General features: G+C 46.2%; 1 protein-coding gene across 3 annotated transcripts in view; it reads right to left on the reverse strand.

Moving 5' to 3' along the window:
- Window positions 1-21,616, reverse strand: part of Uqcc1 (ubiquinol-cytochrome c reductase complex assembly factor 1) — a 92,519-nt gene that overhangs the window by 24,753 nt on the left and 46,150 nt on the right. For all 3 annotated transcript variants that reach the window (XM_087654435.1, XM_087654434.1, NM_001109446.2), the window contains exon 7: window positions 17,983-18,091. In XM_087654435.1, the coding sequence (XP_087510561.1) occupies window positions 17,983-18,091 (109 nt within the window). The remainder of the gene's footprint in view (window positions 1-17,982; window positions 18,092-21,616) is intronic.

The raw sequence follows: 21,616 nt of genomic DNA on the forward strand, positions 1-21,616 counted from the left end.
AAAGTGTTCTTTAAACAGTATTTTATCCAAAGGAAAAAGAATACCTTGCCTGACCAGAATGCTGTGTCTGGTAGGGAAACCTTTTGCTGTTCCGTATTCAAGACAATGAAGAAATTGCACGTCCCAGCACTGCCTAAAGGGCCTCATCTGTGACGGGTACCTCACTGGACTCTGACAATACTACCATTATGCCAAGAGGCTGGCTACCATTGCTCTCCCCATCTTATGGGTGGAAAACTGAAGCACACGGATTGTGCACCTTGACCTAGGCCACATGGCTAGAGGCGGCATCGGAGCACAGTCTGACTCAGTCACAGCACTGCCAACCACTCTGTGACATGCCTTGGAAAGGAAGTTTCAAACTCAGCCTACCTGCTCACCTGGGGAGGAGGGCTTGCCCTCCCTCCTCGGCCCCACCCTCCCTTCATTCACATTCTGCCTTCCCTAGGGCAGCTTCTCTAGGGAGCTTCCCGCAAAAGCAAAACAGAACAGCAGGTGAGCTCCTATCTTTCTGGTTTTTCTATTTAGTTTGGAACTGGACCCAGGAAGAGATCCATTTATCTTCCTGGCATTACACAGCTTGTAAGCCCTGTAAGGTCACTTTTCCCTGAAATACTTTTAACTAACAGGATTTTGGGGTTAGCACATGGTAAGGAATGAACAAGGGTGCTCCTTCAATAAATGAACGAAACAACTTGGTGTGGGGGGGTTGAGACAGGGTCTCATAAACAGACTGTTCTGAACTTCAATATACAGTGGAGAGTGACTTGGAATTCCTGTCCCTCTATCCTCCCTCTCCCAAGTGATGGAGTTAGAGGCTTGCCCAGCTGCAAGGGAGAATCCTCAGTCAGGTCACATGAATAATGGACGCAGCCTGGCGGGGCGGCAGCAAGCAGGGAGCCTTGGCTCTTCCAGAGGGCAGTGACAGGCGTCTCCCAAGTGCTCTCCACCTTATTTTCAGGTCTGCTTTCTTGTTTGGTCTCATCTTGTCTCGTCTCGTCTTGTGTTGGGGGTGGGGTCTCTTGCTTACTGATTGGCTACACCAGCAGCCAGCAGACCTCAGAGAGCCTCTGCCTCTTCCTTCCTGCCATCAGGATTGCAGAGACTTAATGATGTTTCTGGCTTTTTATGTGGATGCTGGGGCTAGAAATTTGTGTGACAAGCCCTTTACTGACTGACCCATCCTCCCAGACCAATGAATGCTTCACAGTGGGACAGGCATCTGGAACCGAGAGGGAAGAAGTGTGAGACGCCAAAGCCTCACACCGCCAAAGCCTCACACGCACCACAGGCCCCTACATGTACCCAGCTGGGTGAGACAGCCAGGCCAGCCCTCCTTTCTCTAGAGAGAGGCTCCTTTTGGCAAACCACTCGCTTTGGGACCTAAAGCGAGGAAGACAACAGAAAACTCCTGTCCCTAAAAGAGAAAGCAGAAAGCTATGCCAAAGACAACGGCTCGCCTGAAATCCAAAGGACCTTACTTAGCAGAGGGTACAGGAGAGCCTTGAACAGGAGAGGAGTGGGCACACATGGAAAGCCACCCAACACTCAGGGGGAATCATCTTTTATCCCCTGCCCCAGCCACTCACAAGCCCACGGCCCAGAAAATGAGCAACTGATAGTTTACCCCTTTTTATTTTTCTGATAGAAGTGTCTCTCCTTGGAGCAGGCAGGGGTCAAAAGTCCAACACCAAAACTATATATCTTTATAAGTCATGAGCAAAAAAGGCATTACAGCAGACAGTTATTAAAAAAAAAAAGAAAGCCACAGTGACCAGCCGAGTAGGAGGTGTTAGAAAACTCACTCCAAATAATTTATTCACCGAGAACCACAAAGGGCTTTCCCAAGAACAGCAAAAACACCATTAATTTCCCTAGGACCCTCCCTTTCAAAGGGCTCCAAACACCACACATTTCATATTAAATTGTCCTTAAAGGCCTCAAAATAAGGGCCTATGCTTTCCCTAAGTACAAACGTAGAAACTAAAGCACGTGTACCCACCATGGTTGGCCCAACCAATGCTAAGGGACTGAGCTGAGTGCCGGCTGTGCCTGATTCAGGCCTCCTGGTAGAGGGCCACAAACACCAAAAACACCACCTCCATCCCTCACAAGGATGAAAAACAGGATCTCTATTCTCCAGAGCATTGGACTCAGCAGTGCACCTAAGTTTATGTTTAGGTGAAATGCTTTTGAAAAGAAAGGCCTTACACAGCCTCAAGAGTTCCCATTCACCAGTGCCTCAAATCCTGAAGCACTGAACCTGTACTAAGTGGTACTGTTCAGTCACCCAACACCGTGTGACTAACAGAAGAAGGGGTGAAGGCAAGAAGAAGTAAAGAGATTTGCCAAGGGTCCTAAAGCCAGATGGGGCAGTGACATAGTTAGGTCCTTCTGGCTGCAAGTCAAGGAGCTTCAAGGTGACTGCCTTGGGAGCTGGAAGCTGGTCTCCCACACACACACTCCTGCTGGGGAAGGGCCCTCTGTCGGGGACCCCTAAGAAGGGCACTGCATAGTAACAGCACCCAGAACTTGCCTCACAGCTGTATACTCTATTTTGCAAACTGTAGAAACCAAGAAAGAAAATGCTGGGCTTAGAGGGAAGAGAGTGGCAGGCCACAGTCCCCAGGCCAGAGAGACTACTGAAAACCAAGGTCAGTCATGGGGACTGCCTGAACCCTAATAAAAGCCAGGGAGACAGTTGGAGGAAGGAGAAAGGCTCCCATATTGTAAGAGCAAAGTTGAACCTTGAGCTAAGGAAGCCTAGGTGCCTAGCCTCCAGATTGGCACCTTCTTCTTCAATTCAACCACAAATGTCCTTCTGTAACTGTTTTAAAATACTGATCTCAACCAAACAGAATAGGAACTTTGGTGGAACCAGCCCCTATGTACACCAGCAGCTGGTTATGTGATCTTAGGATGGATTATTCATGTTGCCGTCCACACACACGATTCATTTACTTACTTTATAGTATTAGTACCTAGATTGTACCTACTTCCAAAAGAGGTTCAATGTAACCTAAAAATATATACGATGTCTACAAGGACAGAGGTTTTGAACTGCTCAGAACTGGCCAGTGTCTCTAGAGTGGGCACAGGCAGATGCTCTGCTCTTCTGCCTTAGCTCTCGCATCGGATGCAAATCATGGTGCCTTCAAGGCTCCCTGCACTCAGCTGTAGGGATAAATGAGGTGACAAGGTCTGCAAGCCATCGGCAAACCATCTGGCTCCTACATAGTATACCTCTAACTAAAACAAAAGCCAAAGAGGCGAGAAAGAGCGTGGGTGAGAGCAGGGGCCAGTGACCAGTCCTGCCAAAGCGTCTAAATAAGGGAAGCTCGGTGCTGACTGGGGTCACAGCGCAAGGGAGGCTGGGCTGTCCCAGCGACTGTCACAGCGACTGTCACAGCGTTCTCATGTTAGTGAAGGAAGCCGGTAAGGTCCTGTAAGCAGGGCTTCCTTCCAGGTACTGTACCCTCGAGTAAATGCAAATGTGTATTTTTACACACACACACACAAACACACACACAAACACACACACACACACACACACACACACACACACACACACACACACACACACGCCATTTCTCTCGCCAGCAGGAAGAGGGTGAATGGTTCTCCAGGGCCCGGCTGCCCCTCAGACACCACACAGCTGTAGCCTCCAGTGAGGTACTGCAAGAGTTAAAACATTTTTGTGCCAATATTTTAAGAGTGCAGAAGGTTCCAAATTACATGTAAAATAAACAATGCCAGACTGTGAAAACTCTTGGCTGCAACGTTCTCTGATGTTAACAAGAGTTTCTTTATTACTGTAACCTTTCAGAAGTGAATAAAAATTATTTCTCTGCCCTAGTTTTGCCCTCCAGTAAAAGTGAAGCGAACAGTGAACGTGGAAAGAGCTGCACAATGACCTCTCCTGAAGGCTGGGGGCTGGGAAGGCGCCGCTGAAAACAAAGCCTTCCACATATATCCCTTTCTTAAAGAATAAAAAAAAAAAAGGCATTTATTTATTTTATTTTATTTTTTTTTTGGTTCTTTTTTTCGGAGCTGGGGACCGAACCCAGGGCCTTGCGCTTCCTAGGCAAACGCTCTACCACTGAGCTAAATCCCCAACTCCAAGGCATTTATTTTTTGAGGGTGTGCATGCATGTGTGGAGGTCAGATGTGAGCTTACAGGAGTGGGTTCTCTCCTTCCACCATGTGGGGCCTGGGATAGAGTTCAGGTCATTAAGCCTGGTGGCTAGTGCCTTAAAAATGCTCTAAGTCTGAGGCCAACCTGGTCTACATAGAGAGTTCTAGGTCAACCAGGGCTACAGAAAGAGACAAACAAAAGAACCCAAAACAAGGAAGAGGGTTTGTGTGTGGCCAGTTTCCAGGACGAAATTTAGCCTTTTGCTGACTCTAATACATCTGTAGTGATCGGGCATGCAGAGGGACAGAGGATCAAAGTGGAACCTTACAGGGAACCTGCTGTCACCAGCACGGGAAAAGGAACAAGGCCCGCAAAGGAAGTCCCTGCCCTTGCACGTCACTCTGTAACACTTACCCAGAAAGCCATCTCAAATGTCATCTGCCCTGAGCTCTTCTCCTCTGGGATTCAGTCATTTAAACACTGGCATTTCTCAATATTATAATTTTGTTTATGTTTGCCCTCTGCTAGACTAAGAAGTCTTAGTCATCCTTGTATCTCTAGTGTTTAACATAGTAGCTGGAAGCTAGCAGGTCATGATAAAATAGACAGATAGACAGATAGCTAGCTAGACAGACAGACAGATACAGATAAACAGACAGATAAAATTTTGTGCCCGATGAACTGCTTCTATTAGAAAAAAGCAAGAATACAAGCAGCTCTGGAGCTTAATACAAGGCCAGCTTTTTAGTCCTCTCGCTGCAGAATGTTGAGTCTGGAAACGTATGTGAAGAGTCTCTAACTCGCTTCTCAGAGACTTGGCTTCATCGAGCTGCACCCAGACAGTGACCAGTCTGCCTAAGACTTCGTCCTTTACACCACCCCCAAACCACCCTTTCATTAGCCTGAAATGGTAGTAATAGTTCATTTGCTGGTAGGATGAGGAATGTGATTAGACTGCATATTGTAAGAATGTTATTTCAAGACAAACAAGCGAGGGTTGTGTGGCTCAAAAGTCAGAAATGTGTGTGTACCGCTCTCAAAGAGGACCCAAGTTTGAGTCTCAGAACCCAGGTTTAGCGGCTGACACCCATCTGTAACTCCAGCTCCGGGGGTGGGGGTGGGGTGATCTGGCGCACTCTTCTGTCCTCTTTTTGGTACTGCACTCAAGTACACATACGCACAGACACATAATTAAAAACAAAAAATGGGGTTGGGGATTGAGCTCAGTGGTAGAGCGCTTGCCTAGCAAGCACAAGGCCCTGGGTTCGGTCCCCAGCTCCGAAAAAAAAAAAAGAAAAAAAAGAAAAAAAAGAAAAACAAAAAAATAATCTATAAACAAACTATGGACATAATGCTAGGAATTAGAACCACCTGAGATAACAACATTGTTTCCCATTAAAGCTAGAAGACAGTCATCACTGACCCAGTGAATCCCAAGAGAACAGAAACATGTTCAGACAAAAACTTGAGCCAATTGTCCAGTGTATAATACAATGTGATCAGACTATTCATAAAGAGAAATACTGTAGCAAAGCAAGCTACAACACAAGCAGACCTCAAAGAGTCAAACACCCAAGGCTGCATATGACATTACTTTGCTGATTCTGAGATGAAAGGTTAGGAACAGGCAATCCCATAGAGACGGCAAGAGGGCTAGGGAAATGGAGAAGGGAATGAGGGTTATGAGCACAGGGCTTCTTTCTGAGGTGATGGGGGAGTGACTTGTGAGAGTCAGTTCTCTTCCACCATGTATGTTCCTGGGGTCAAACCTCAAGTCATCAGGCTTAGTGGCTGAGCCATTTCATCAGCCCCAAAACACATTTAAAATGTTGAATGAAAGAAGAATTATGTATCCACTTTTGTTTGAGGGAAAAAACGGAATTTTTCCTTGTAGGAACTAACAGTCTAATGGGAGGAGCCAGGAGCAATGAACCGAGATGTTCAGGACTAGTGCTTCAGTGCCACGAGACATGAGTTCTAGAAGTCAGAGGAAGAAGTTAAGTGATAGCAGTTGTCTTGATGCCAACACTTGAACTGTGGCTTTCAACATTGACCTTATTCAGCAGGACAGAACAGTGATCAGGGCAGGGCTGGTGTGAAGGTGGGGGTGGGGGTGGGGGTGGGGGTGGGGGTGGAGGTGGGTGGGTAGCACCTCGGAGGCTGAGGGGGACCTTGGAGACTGAGTGTGGTAAGTTTTGGGGTTTCTGTGCATACTTGGTTAAGTTACCTACACTGAAGGGATGATCTCTTTTATACTGTGTGGAACCGTCCCTGTCAATCAAAAGCTGATGGCCTATAAAAAGGCAGGAAATAGAAGGTGGGAGTTCCAGTAGAGAGACTAGAACTCTGGGGGATAGTCAAGCACGGGAAGATTCCCTGCCCATACTCAGAGGAAGTCAGACGTATGAAAATGAAGAGAGGGAACTAGCCCTATGGCAGACATAGAATAGTATAAATGGGTTAATATAAGTTACAAGCTAGTTGGGAAACCAACCTAACTTATGGTCTCGCCATTTATTAAATGAATAAGCCTCCCAGACGTTATTTGGGAACCAGGGCACAGGAAGAGCCCACAGTTACGCTACATGAAAAAGTCTTCTGGAAGACGCCTGCATCCTTACTCCTGGAAATGGCCTTCATATGAAAACAGATAAATGTATAGACATGATCAAGACTTTTAAGATATGGAAATCAATCTGGAAGGGCCCTAAGTGCATCCCATACATCCTAAAAGAGAGGCTGAGGGAGATTGAATCAGAGAGGAGAGGAGACGCAGCCAGAAGTCTAGGTATGCTGGCAGCCACCAGAGGCTAGCAGGGTAAGGAGTAGACTCTTCCCTAGAGTCACCAGAGGACACCTGCATCCAGAGAAATTAATTCTTTTTTTGGCCTCTAGGTCCCAGAGTCTAGGACTATGGGAGGATACATTTCTGTTGTTTCAGGCTACCAAGTGTGTGATAGTAAAAGCTATAACTGCTACTGGAAACGAATATACTGGTCTCCCTGGTTTCTGGCTTCCTCATCTGTAATGTGAGAGTAGAGTGTAGTCTCACAGATAGACAGTTATAAGATAGTAAAAGCCACAGTTCTCGTAAAGTACACAGTAAAGAGAAAGCAGTGAGTGAATGTAGCTGTCACCATTGCACCCAACCCATTCGTGCATGCCCACACCCTATCCCAGCAAGCAAGGAGAGCACTGAGAACTGACGCCCAGACAGCCTGGGTTCCCCAGTCAGTTTCTGGTTGTACTTATCTCTCTGTCTCTCCGTTAGGTAAAGGGTCAGACTAGAAACAGTGGTTCTGAAACAGACGAGTTTGTTTTAAAATTTGTTTTATGTTGTTTTTCTATTATTGTGACAAAACAGCGATAGGTATAGGATTTGGGCTTATGGTTCCAGAGGAAGAGAGTCCATGATGGGGGTGGGGTGGCAGGAGGCAGTCATAGGCTGGAGTAACAAACAAGCTGAGGACTCACATCCTGAACTGCAAAGAGGAAGCAGAGGAAGCAAACCTAGGAGGGCAGGAGGCTTCCTCCAACAAGGCCACACCTCCTAAACCTACCCAAAAAGTGCCACCAACCAGGGACCAAGTGTTCAAGCATCTGAAGTTCCCACGGAGGACACTCTCATAGTTTCCCATCCAGCTGATGCTTAGCAAATCCCCAAGTGATGCCGAGGCTTCAGGTATGCGAACAAAAATCTGGGACTCCGACCAGTCAGCTCACGACTCCTTTTTAGGTCAGAGTTTAAGATTCCCAGCAACATCTGGTGGGAGTGTAGCACCCAAACACAGGCCTTGGGACAATCTTCTTTTCCTGAGGCAGGGTCTGAAGGGGTGAGCATGAGGTATGTGGTACAGACTGGTTTTTAACTTTTCAACTGCGCAGGACAAGAAATCTGACACACAGTTGGGAACAGGAGGAGGTGGTCCTCTTATCCGGCAAGCTGGCCCCATTTTAATTTATCTCAATTCCGCCTTTCTGCCTCTCCACCAGACCCCTCCCCCTCGTGCCCTCCTCTAGAAATACATCTAGGTGTCTCCTGAATTCATTTATTGGCTTTGCCATGGGCAGCATAATACTGCCTTTGTTGGTCTCCTGGCCCAGCCTCTCGAGCCCGTGTTCAGCCTTCCTGTTCTGTTCCTCTTAAAAAAACATAACCGAGAAGTCTCTGAAAAATAATTGTAAGATCAACTGAGGCAAATTCCCACGACGTGGAGACATCGAGCTCTAACTGCTGGGAGACAACAAAGGCACAGCTCGAGGAGCTGGGCCACGTGCACCTGTCTCTTCTCCCTCAACCTCTGGTAGTTCTGGGTAGGAACGCCCTGCCTACTGGATTCGACATTCCTCATCAACCGGGATTCAGGCATTTCCAGATTTGAGGACAGCCACCCTCTTGGTGTTTGGTAACAAGACAGATGAGGGGGTGGGATCTCAGGGATGCTATGGGAACAGTGGGCAGAGGAATGTCACTGCCGTGGTCCCCATGCTAGCTGTATGATCCAGGGTAAGACACTGATTGTTGAACCTTCGTTTCCTTGACACAGAACTGGGAAGGGCCTGATCCTCGTCAGTGGTATTTAAACAGCAATGTGCACAATCTTGGTGGATTGAAAAATCAAAGTTAAAAAAAACCTCCCAGGCCTTCCCTCCCCAGGCTAACAGTCTGAGGCTCATTTTCCTTATAAAGCAGATTGGAAGCATAACCACAGAAAGCCATGAGGCAGGGCGGGGAGAGAATAATGAGCCTTTTGTTGTGATGAGGGCATTAAGGAGACGAGCCCCAGAAAGCAAATCCAGGAGTGATCAGAGAAGACTGTCAGTCAGAAGATAATGATACAACCCAGTACCTATGCTCCCCGAACAAGAGTGTGCACTGAGGACCGGGACACCCTGCTGCCCAGAACACCAGGGACACCAGGATTCTTAGTTTGTGTAATTTGAGTTAAATCAATTGTATAAATCAATTATGGCTCAAAAATTTATTACAGAGGCGCTAGAGAGATGGCTTAGCAGATTAAGACCACTGGCTGCTCTTGCAGAGGACTTGGGTTCAATTCCCAACACCACGCAAAGGCTCACCACCATCTGCAACTCCAAGTCCAGGTCTTCTGGCCTACTGAGGCACACATATGGTGTATGGCCATATGTACAGGTAAAATACATGCAAAATAAAAAACTTTAAATCTAATTTTTTCTTTTTAAAAAGACTTATTTATTTTTATTTATATGAATACCTTGTAGCTGTCTTCAGACATCAGAAGAGTGCAAGGGATCCTGCTACAGATGGTTGTGAGCCACCATGCAGTTGCTGGGAACTGAACTCGAGACCTCTGACGGAGCAGCCAGCGATCTCAAGTGCTGAACCAGCACTCCAGCCCCCTAAATCTAATTTTTAAAAAATCTGTACAGAGGCCAGGAGATGGCTCAGTCAGTAAAAAGCTTGACTTCAAGCAAAAGGAACTGAGTTCAAATCCTCAGGACCTATATTTAACATTTTAGGTTTAAACACCTGCCCCCCTATTTTTTTTTTGTTAAAATATTTGATAAACCGCAGATAACAAAACATTCTAGGGGGTCTAGGAGGGGGAAATGATGTAATTGTATTTTCATTTTTAAAAACTGCAAATAAAATATTAAAAGATTTTAATATTTTAGAAACATCTAAACAGTTCAATGTCTTATTTAAAAAGGAAAAAAAAAAGATAGCAGTCAGAAGCAGAGGCAGGAGACTCTCCATGAGTTTGAAGCTGGCCTGGTCTACATAGCAAGTTCCAAGACAGCCTAGGCTACATAGTGAGAGTCTGGAGAGAGAGGGTGGGGGGAGAGGGCAGAGACAGAGACACAGAGAGACAGAGACAGACAGAGAGAGAGAAAGAAGGAGGAGGAAGAGGAGGAGGAAGAGGAAGAAGAGGAAGAGGAGGAGGATAAGGAGGACCACGTTGGTTTATGAACCTACCAAAGGTTCTATGCACACTTGCAATGTTGTCCCCTATGTAGTAAAAGCACTTAGATCTCTGGCATGAGAGGGACATGATCAGATGCAGGAAGAAGACTGAGGAAGAAGGCCTCACATGGCAGGGGGCTGCCAGGATTGTGAATAGCCAAGAATTCCTTCAGAAGTGACTTGCAATAAAGCAAGATGATGCAGGCCCGACGTGAGGCAATGGGGCCACTGAGAATCCAGTGGAGACAGGTGAAGCACGCACCGGCAAGGCGAGCAGAGGCAGAGGAGGCAGGACTCAAGGATGACTAAGAATTCAGCTTAGGAGGCTCAACTAACGGTGGTGACATCAGAAGGGAGACAGGAAGGATGTCTCATGGGGCTGTTTGTCCTTTGACTCCTGACTGTGAGACTTATTTGGAAGAAGCATTGGCAACCCCTGAAAGGTGAGCTGGAAAATGACTCTGGCTGGCTATATCTGTCACTCCCACATCCCTGCACTCACCTCTCACCCTGTTATGACTATGAACAGGGGACAACAAATGAAACCAGGCAAAGGAAACAAGGACTGGAGGGGAAGCCTGGTCCCTTGAAAGGAGAGCTGAGCTAGGAGCAGTCAGTGTAGGAGTACTAAAGGAGAGTTGTTTGTGGGGTGTGAGCTTGTGGCGTACACACGCACACATGCATCATGTCCTCGATGTGGAAGTAAGAACCACTGTGGGAGATGCATTTCTCCATCCACCTTGTGGGCCCTGGGGTTAGAACTCCAATTGTCTGCCTTGGCACAAAGCACCCTTACTTGCTAAGCCACCTAACTTCTTGCTGGCCTCTAGCAAGGGCTCTGAAAAATAGAATGAGGTCACTGTTCCTTTATAGAAATACTATCAAGTAGGGCATCCAACTAAAGAAATGCAGTTTGAAAGAAACTTATTGCTATCAATTGAAAATAACAAAAAGATCAAGTTCATTTTTTTACCCACTTGGTAGAGCTCAGGAACCCCACAGTCTGTAACTGAAGGTTGGAATGGCACTACAGATAAATGACCAAGTGTACTGGGAATTCCATGCTGAAATTCATTTTCAACAAGGAAAGACTTATCAATCTTCTCTCAAGGTCTTCTGGCAAAATGAAGTGGATCCAGGAGAGCCTGGTAGCACAAGCTCCCCAAGAGGCTGAGGCATGAGGATCAAAGTTCAAGGTCTAACTGAGCTGTAGAAGTTCAAGGCCAACCTGGGTAACTTAGTAAGACCCTGTTCTAAAAACAAAGAGCAAAAAGGAAGGCTGAGGCCCTAGACCAATGACAGACTCCCCAAGCATGCCCAGTGAGGCCCTAGACCAATGACAGACTCCTTGAGCATGCTCAGTGAGGCCCTAGACCAATGACAGACTCCCTGAGCATGCTCAGTGAGGCCCTAGATCAATGACAGACTCCCTGAGCATGCTCAGTGAGGCCCTAGATCAATGACAGACTCCCCGAGCATGCCCAGTGAGGCCCTAGATCAATGACAGACTCCTTGAGCATGCTCAAGGTACTAGATTGGATCCCTAGTATTGTGGGAGGCTGGGGGTAGGGGGTGTGAACCAGAGAGCCACTCAGAAGGACAAGTGATTGAGCCATCAGACTAGTGATGTTATGGGTCCTGGGCACAGGTGCCAAATTGGTTGGCAAAGTAACTACTTGCTTGAATGCTCCCTTATGAGGTTTTTGGAAACTTACATGGACAAAGAGTGTACCTCCAGGGGTAGGTACCCTCTCTGTGAACTCAGCTCAAATTCATAAGCCAGTCCCCAATGAAAAAGTATGTTGCCTTCTAAGAATTTAGCTTTGGGGCTAGAGAGGGGGCTCAGCAGTTTAAAAGTGACCCCGCTATTCCAAAGGACCTGAGTTAGGTTCCCAGCACCATCAGGGCTCACAGCCACCTGTTACTGTAGCTTCTGGGGATCTAACACTTTCTTCTGGCCTCTGTGGACACACCTAGAGCACACACACACACACACAACACACACACACAACACACACACACACACACACACACACACTTTTAAGATCTAAAAATTTCTCTTTCTTCCAATATTTATTCTAATAACTGAGTGTCCAATTCCAATAGCTTAGGTCACTTAAAAACCTTCCAGGGAGCTAATCTATTTCCGTGGCATCCAGCTCAAAGGGTTATTTGCACACACCATTTATAGTCATGATCATAAAATCCATCTTTAAAGCAGTTCTTATATCTTGACGCCTTTGACACTGAGTTTTAATCCTGACCTTGGGATGCAAAGCACAGTACAGTAAAGAGGAATTTAAGATTTTCCCCTTTATTTTAAGTGCTAGGGATTACACTCAAGTTCCCATGAATGCTAGGTAAGCATTCTACCACTGAGCTCTGTCCCCTGGCCCTCTTCGGAAATCTTTATGGGGAGGAAGAACACGGGGAGAAGGGCTATTTGAAACTTGGAAGACTGGAAGGAGATTTTTCAGAAACTCTAAAGTCTTTGTTAATGTCCAAATCCCACCTTTGAAACATAAAATACCCTATTATAAGCTCAGGTTTAAAAAAACACAAAAACAATCATAGAAAAGCAAATAGAAAAGCACAGAGAATAGAAACATACAAGTTGAAGGTAGGGGGCCGGTAGGATGGCTCAGCAGTGTGTGCCTGCTGCAGAGTCTGACAAAGAAGGCTATGCAAATCATTACTGCACTTGCGGGGAGGGAGAACCAGATTGGTCTCAATCTGGCTCAGGTACTGGGGAGGAAGTGAGGGCCATTTAGATGTACACCCTGACTGAGGAAAAGACACAAGACAGGGACAGCAAGGCACCTGGCTTGGCTGGCAGGGTGGGTGTGTGAATCTCAGAGAGTGCCTAGTCAGTGCCAGGCGTCGTGCAAGAAGCTGCATGTGCTTAAGGTGCGAGAGGCACTGTGGGAAGTGAGTTAGGCATTAGCATAGATCACAGAGTATGACCAGGGAGGAGCATGCAGAACAGCAGATTTGATATGCAAGGCGAATCTTTATGGGGAGGAAGAATAAGTGAGTTAGGCATTAGCATAGATCACAGAGTATGACCAGGGAGGAGCATGCAGAACAGCAGGTTTGATATGCAAGGCGAATCTTTATGGGGAGGAAGAACATGGGGGATGGGCTATTTGAAACTTGGAAGATTGGCAGGAGATTTTCAGAAAATCTAAAGCCTATGTTAATATCCAAATTTGGCAAATCCGAAGGTCCGAAGAGACCAGTTTGTGCCAGGGTTCGCTACCAACTCTTCCCTCTCTATGCTACCCCATCAAGCAGCTCTGCTACAGGATAGGGGGCCCAAAAGCGACAGGAGATTTATTCTTATTCTGGAATTACCCCTGGCAAGAAGTCATCTATCTGAAGTCTTACTGAGGCGACCTGGCTGTAAGGAACCACGATGAGAAGAAATTGTAAGTCCTTAACTATTGCCCGTCCCCACCCCTTCCCCCTTGGCTTGGAAAGCTCAAACCTGCCCATTGTGAGCCGCAAGGTGGAGATGTCTGGCAGAGCGGACCTGACAGGAAGCCGTTTCGCCAGCCTACGGTTACCATTAACACTCTGAGCCACTGCCTTGAGCTAATTCGTGTTTGTTTTTGAAGTTTGGTTGAAATGTCACAAATGGAAAAATGAAGTAAAGCTCCCAGTTAGCCCCAAGACTGGACACACCTGGTGCAAGCCCAGCAAAAGACACTTACTTCATTAGCAGGAGAGGCTGGGTGAAATTTACATCTGAAATCTGCCTGCAGCAAGAGAAAGTGCTGAGGCCAAAGGGCTGTCTGTTTTTACAGCTGTGTCAAGTCCTGGTTCTTACTCCTACCACCACTCAGGAGCGCGGCAAGGGCCCAAGGAAAAATGGTCTCCAACCTCTTCAGCTGCAACTCGGCTCACAAAGGTTTTTAAGAACCAGTTAATGAAATAAAACAAGACCAGATGAGGTGATATAATGAACTTTATTTCCACAGCTAATTTATATGTTTAAATCCCGAATATTGGGTTTTTTTTCCTTTTAAAAAGTCAGAACACTAAATTATTGATGTGATTTTTGTAACCTCAAATTTAGCAGTTGCTTTTTGTACTGGCTTCACCAGTGACATGTGAGTCTGAGCCATGGGCTGTAACAGTTGCACTTCTTAGAAGCTGATGAAAAGCAAAAATTCCCTCTTGCGTGAAACCAGAACTTGAATACCAAATGAGTTCTTGATAGGAATTCTAGTTTCAAAGGAATTCTTGATGAAAATTTCTGATTCGTCATCAGTTTGCAAGAGGCAATTTTGGCCCTTAAGCTCTGCCACACCCATCCACTAAAAGTAATGGCTTCTAAGAATTCTTTGGCATGAGAAAAACCACCACAACACTGACTGGCTTTATAAGTTTTACTTTTTCTATGGCTTTTCTTACAGAAGTATACCTGGAATGCCAAATGACACAGAAAGATTTGCAAATTACCACCTTTAAATCTGCGTTTTCACAAAGCTGAGAAGAAACTCTGCAGCTGCATAGTTAGTTAGCACTCTGCGCCTGCCTCTGTGTCTGCTGAGCACAGGGAATGCTGTCCGTCGGGGGAGCCCCGGGCCAGACTCTTTTTGTTCCACCTACTGCTTTTCTCAAGTCACAAGTCCCACTGCTGCAGGCTGTGCCCTAACAGACTGACGCCCCTATACCTGACACGCACTTGTAAGGTTTAATACACAACTGTCCTTTCTAAAGAAAAGGTACCTGTTTATACCACCAAGGTAGAGGGGAGGGGTCGTGTCAAGTACACTGAAGAGCAGTACTCACCCAAGTCCTCTACATGTCTAGTTTGAAACACTACCTTTCATTTACAGTTTTTGCCAGAGCTTGGGCATTTCTCATCATGACAGTGATGTAGGATCCTATACTAGGGAAATCCCTAACATCTTGCCATCTGAAGTGTGGTTGCCACCTCTCACACCCCTATTAACACAGGCATCACCTGAAAGTTTGTTTTAAAAAAGGAGACACTCTAAACTGGTTGTGATGGTGGATGCCTGCAATTCTAGAACGTGGAAGGTGGAAGCAAAAAGCCCAGACATCCAAGGTCATCCTTGACCATGTAGTGAGTTCAAGGTCAGTCTGGGTTACATGAGATCCTGTGAAAGAACAAGGCAAAGTAGAGGGAAAAGCTCAGACTGGGGATAAGGCTCAGTGGTGTCTAGCATGCTGGGTTCATTTCCAGCACAACATAAACACAAGGCATGACGGGGCACACCTACACTCGCCACATTTGGGAGGTGGAGGTCAGAGGACCCAAAGTTTAAGGCCATCCTGAGATACACACTAAGTTCAAGGCTAGTCTGGAACATTCTGGAAAAGAAAGACAGAGAGAGGAAGGGAGGAAGAAAGGAAGTGGGGTTGGGGGAGGGAAAGTAGATTCTCTGGCCCTGGTCAGAAACTTTCCAAACCACATTGGTTCTTTATCAAGACCCCAGATAGATTGAGGGGCACTTTACCACCCTGTAGGATGGCACATTCTCTAGAACAGTCCAAATGGGCAAGATAGAGGAAAAAATTAAAGACTCTTGTAGGACAGTATCAGAAAGGAGTGAGTCAAATAACATTTATCTAATAAGGTATCTTAAAATAGAATATATTAACATGGTGGACACTAATCCCAGTAATTGGGAGGCAGATGAAGGTGGATCTCTGTGAATACAAGTCCAACCTGGTCTACATAGCAAGTTCTAGACCAGCCAGGGCTATATAATGAGACCCTGTCTCAAGCAAACAGACCCAACTGAACATACCAAAGGCTGAGGTTTAATTTATGCACTCCTTCAACTCAACTCATCCTATTTATCCATTTGATGTTACCACATAGGCATAAAATAGGTCAGTTCCCTGCTTTCATAAAGTTCACAGTGAGGTAGGAGGGAGATCACACACAAAGCACCACAGGGAAGGCTCCTAGTGTCAACTGCTGTTATATATGGAAGAGAAAATCTGTGGCAGAGGGTGTAATTAAAAGAAATTCCTGTGGTCTAGAAGTCAGCAATTTCTGGATTATTAGGCTATTTGGGATAGGACAGCTGTGGCTCACATGGCCCTGCTGGTCCCACTGCCAGCAGAGTTCAGTCAACAGAGATAAGCAAAACAGGTTCATCTAATGGAAGAGCCTCTAACGCAACGCCTGGCAGTCAGCACGGGCTTTGGCTGGCTGGAGGGTACGACTAGTCATCGTTAGTTGGGTGATCTGAAATGCCAACACTGCCCCAAGTCCAGTGTGCTGCCACAGAAGAGAGCAGTGAGCACCTGAGGACACAGGAAGTCCGGCTGTGTGACCTGCTTGGTCTGCTGACCTCTGTCTGGATGGCAAAGAGCGCCGGCAAGCAGGACAGGGGAGAAAGGAAACAAGGACCAAAGGGAACAGTTATAAAAAGAGCTCAGCAGGGGCCAGAGGCATGGCTCAGTGGTTCTTGAAGAGTATCTGGGTTCGGTTCCCAGCACCCACATGGTGGCTAATAACTATCTGGGTAAGGGGATTAGAGGGACCTAACACCTTCTTCTGACCAGCTTGAGCTCCTGCATACATGTCGGAACACACACACACACACACACACACACACACACACACACACACACACACACACTAACAGATCTCATCGAGACTCCAAGGCAGATGATGATGACTGCAGGTTCAACTGATGTTGCCCTTTCTTAGAATGAACAGAAAGGCCATTGCCACGCTGTCTCCCCAGAGTGTCATGCTAATGTCCATAAAGATACTTAAAGGCAAACCTAGGTCTCCTGTGCTCCTACACTGCAGTTCCTTCAAAGACACGAGAAAATCCTCAACCCAGAAGAACCTAGAGGTTTTCCAGGAGGAAACCCATACCTACACGCATGGTATAAGTCCCAAAGGTTGCAATTTTATACGAAGAAAACTGTATGTGGTGCTAACAGACAAAGCAGAGGAGCGTGTGAAAACGGGGCACTGAAAGTCAGCCACGACTGAACAGCCACTCAGCACAGACAGCCTGTGAACAATGATATAACTGAAAAGAGAGCTGTGTGGGCGTACACGAGAATGAGGTCATGCAGATAAAACAAACAAACATGCATGAGACTCAGTACCACGTATGTCCTATAGTGATCAGTTATTTTACACACATATGCACATGCACTTGTACACGTGTGCACTCGAGTACACACACACAACACACACACACACACACACACACACACACACGAGCACGGGTGTGCACACTTGCATGCTCCATATTCCTTTTTCTCGGACTAACCACTAAATTTACTAAGGTCTTTATTTTCAATGGATACTTAGGCAGAATATTCTAGGTTGCTAGTGACCAGGGTTTTCCTCAATCCCTGAGGACTGCTGGCCTTCATACCAGGATCTTCTCGTAAGGACAAACCTAGAGGGTCAGGTATGAGGGTGTGTGCCTACAACACTAGCACTTAGATGGAGGCAGGAGAATCAGGAGTTTATAAGGTACACGAATCCATGTCTCAAGAAAATCAAAACCAACCAACCGATCAAAGAACTAAGGTAAAAGGGGAACTAATTCAAATACTGAAGTAATGTCAAGGGCAGTGTCCCTAAGTTAGATTACTATTTGTTTCCCCATTCTATCCTCTGCATCACCAGAACTCTCTCTACTTCTGTACACAAGATGTCCTCATACCAACAAACCACAATACTGTGCACAAACCCATAAATATCCGTGGTATGTCAGGCTCCCAAGGGGCAAGAAAAGTGACGCTAACTGAGCTGCCTCTCTGACATTCAGCAACACTTCACAGAAACCCAAAAGCAAATCCCCTCTAAAGCAGAAAGAACCCCAAACTCGGGTCAACCATTCCTTCATGGCGGTTGTCCAGGGTCGGCATCTGGGGAAGCACTCACCCCCATGACTCGGCCTCGCTGCTCCACATCTTCCCACATGAAATGAACGATGATCCGGCACATGTATTTCCCGGTGCGGCCTTCCTGCTTCATTCGGACCAGACACATCCTGAGGGAAAGCAAAACAGTCGCTGGATAACTGCATTTTCTATGCATTCACACAGAAGAGTGATTTTTAGCGTGGCGCATTGAATCAGAGCCCAAGGAGTAAGCTTCTTGCCATTAATATCCGTGCTATGTGAAAGCCATAGCTTTAAGACAGGGATACTACAGGCACTGTACGGAAGCCCATCCCAAGTGTGCACATTACATGTGACGATGCAAGCAGCACGCAGATGAGGATTCCTCAGAAGCTTCCCTCACACATGGAAAGAATCGCATGCGGTTGTTAGAGCATAATCAACCTGAATTCTCCACTCAGCTGGGGAAGATATCTGTTCACCACTAAAGGATTTTTAAATGTCGGCAAAAAATGTTCCTGTTCAGTGAAGTAGCCACCAGCTACTTGTGGCTACTGAGCACTTTAAATATGGCTACTCCAAGGATTGCAAAGATACAGTAAGAAAAAATTACATTTTTATACTGCTCATTGAAATATTATTCCATATAAGTTTAAATATAATCTATCACTGAATCAGTTTCAGGGGTGAGGACCTGGCTCAGTAGTTAAGAGCACTGGCTCGCTCTGTAGACATGAAGAATGGAGTTAGAGTCCCAGCGCCCACGTAAAAGGCTCGTGTGGCTGGGCATGCCTGTGACTGTGATGTCGGGGCGGGAGAGCTCCCTGCTCAGCTGGCTTTGCCCAAACCATGAGCTTCTGCAGAAGGGCAATCGAGGGAGGAAGGTAACGCCTCCCTCCGGCCTCACATGTGGATGTGTGCACACTCAAATGCACGCGCCGCTCGCCCCACTCCACCCCCACAGCAAAAACCTAACATTCTTTTCAAAATCACTTTTATTTCCTTTTCCTTTAAAAATGTAATTAGCAATGTAGAAATGCTTCCATTGTATCTGTGGCTTCCATTCTACTTGTCTTGGCTAATATCTGTTCGACATACAGACACGGAGAATATCACAATTACATTTCTATAATTATCAGACCGTTCCCCCACTCGATGCGACTTCCACTGAAGGAAAGATCAGGTTTTTGTTTCTTTGTTGCTTTGTTTTGAAACAGGGGGGCCTCAGTCTGCAGTCCTGGGTGTCCTGGAACTCTCTGTGTAGACCAGGCTGGCCTCAACCTCAAACTAAAGAGATCCTCCTGCCTCTGCACCCTGAGTGCTAGGACTAACAGTATGCATCGCTGCCCAGCAAGAATTTTGTCATTTTTATTAATTTAAATATATATTCAGGAGTGGGAGAGATGGCTCAGTAGTTAAAAGCACGTGCTACTCTTCCAAAGGACCAATAATCAGAGTTCGGTTCCCAGCACACACATTGGAAGACTCCCAACCACCTGTAAGTCAGACTCCAGGGGGATCTGAGGCTTCTGGCCTCACTCAACACTCAAGTGCACCAGCCCACCCACAGGTGCACACGTGCATGATTAAAAATAATAAAAAAGAATATATTCAAGGTTGCTAACTTTCCAAAGTATCCCTAATGTTATTCTTACAACCAAACGGAATTCTAGTGCTTTGAACTAGACATCAAGTGACTGCAACAGACCGAAGGACAATTCCTGCTACGATTATAGAATATCGCATCTGAATTGACAAGCCTATCTCCACACAGCCTTGCCCGACTGCAAGGGGCTGGAGAGATGGCTGAGCAGCTAAGTGTATGTGAGTGAGGCTCCGAGGAAGTCACGAGTGCGGAGGTCCACAGTGAATGTGTAGTTTGACCTGGGAATGGCCCTAGCTTGAGGATGCCCAATGCCTCAGATCCACTGGGAAAATCGCAGGAGCCGTAGTTAGCCATTCGACCCAGGGCAAGAGGAATGGCAAAGCTTTTCTTGGGAGTCAAAGTTTGGATGATTATTGCTATGCACAAAGACAAAGACTAGCAACTACAGCTTCCTTCTCCCGAAATGTCTGAGACTGCAGGACTGTAGAGCTCCTACTGAGACCAGCAAGCTTCTCCCCCTGGACTGAGGTTCCAGATCGTGGAGGTAGCAACACATTAGCTCCACTGTACCAGTGTCTGTCTGTCCACTCTTCACGCACCCACTGCCCCAGCAGCCTGCATGTACCGGAGTTCAGTTCCCAGCACTTACCCTGTAGCTCACAGTGGCCTGTAACTGTAGCTTTAAGGAAACTAGTACCCTCTTCTTCTGGCCTCCTAAGGTGCCCATACACATATACATAAACAAAACAAATCCTTAAAAGAAAATCAGCCAGGAGTAGAGGCATCTGCCTTTAGTTCCAGCAAAGGTGGAGGAAATCTCTGTAAGTTCGAAGCCAACCTGGTATACATAGAGTGATTCTGTCTCAAAGAGGGAGGGGGGGGAGGAAAAATGAAGGAAGGAGGGAAGGAAGGAAGGAAAAGGAAAAATGGAGGGAAGGAAGGAAGGAAGAAGAGAAAAGAAAATCAACTAGCAGGTTCCTATTAGAACAGGCTCTGAGGACACACACATGCAAATCCCAGTAGACAGGAGGTAGAGGCAAGAGGATTGGAAGTTCAAGACCAGCATGAGCTACAGAGCAAGACTCTGTCTCACTACTCTTCGTTGTAAAAGAAAAGTCTACACGCAACATTGGAATGATTAAAATCTACACGCAACATTGGAATGATTCCCATGCAACCTGTCTCAGCATCCCCATGACTAAATCGGGGGAAAACATACTTATCAAATGGGCAGATGACGAGATCATCACAAGAACAATGTGTTACATGACCCAACGTGAATGAAAGATAGCACCACAGTCTGTCTCCACGGACTGCACCACACAGAATCTGAGCAGGGAAAACACAAGGTCCTATACTTGGGTCTAGGAGCTAAAACTCCAGAGGTCCAGGATACATGAGTCACAACTACCTATGTAAAAGAGCCTTAAAAAGGGAGGGAGGGGAGAGGAGAGAGAGAGCGCTAGAACACACTCGATGCAAGACAATAGGGATGCCAACCCCAAATTAATGTGCTTTAGATACTGAAGTATGCTCCCAATGTGCAAAGCGAGACTCCAAAGCTGCTTGGTACTGATTCTAATTTTGAACATTATATCTCAAGAGACAAGCAGTTCCAATCATATTAAGGAGTAAGTTCTGTCCTCCTGCACCGTACTGAGACTATAGCTAACAATAGTGTAGTATATCTGAAGATGGCTAGAAGGGGCATTTTATATATTCTCACTCTACAGAAATAACACATGAGGCGGTAGGCACATTGATGACTCTGGTTTGATTATAACACAACGCACATGTGTCAAAATATTATATAATCTATAAATATGTACGATGGGCCAATTAAAAATAAAATTAAAACTAATAGAAGAGGAGGAGAAAAAAAGACAGAGAGCAGACTGGCAAGGAGGTTCAGCAGATAACGGCACTCGCCAGCCTGCCCTGACAAACACACATGCACACGAATAGTGGATAAATAGATGTTGAAAGACCAAAGAACATCTACCTCAGAGAAAGCAGGCGAGGGGCCTTAAATTTGTCTACTCAAGTATTAAAATCAAAACCAGAGGTT

The sequence above is a fragment of the Rattus norvegicus genome, chromosome 3, assembly GCF_021556685.1.
Source record: "Rattus norvegicus strain SHRSP/BbbUtx chromosome 3, alternate assembly SHRSP_T2T, whole genome shotgun sequence".
Classification (NCBI taxonomy): Eukaryota; Metazoa; Chordata; class Mammalia; order Rodentia; family Muridae; genus Rattus; species Rattus norvegicus.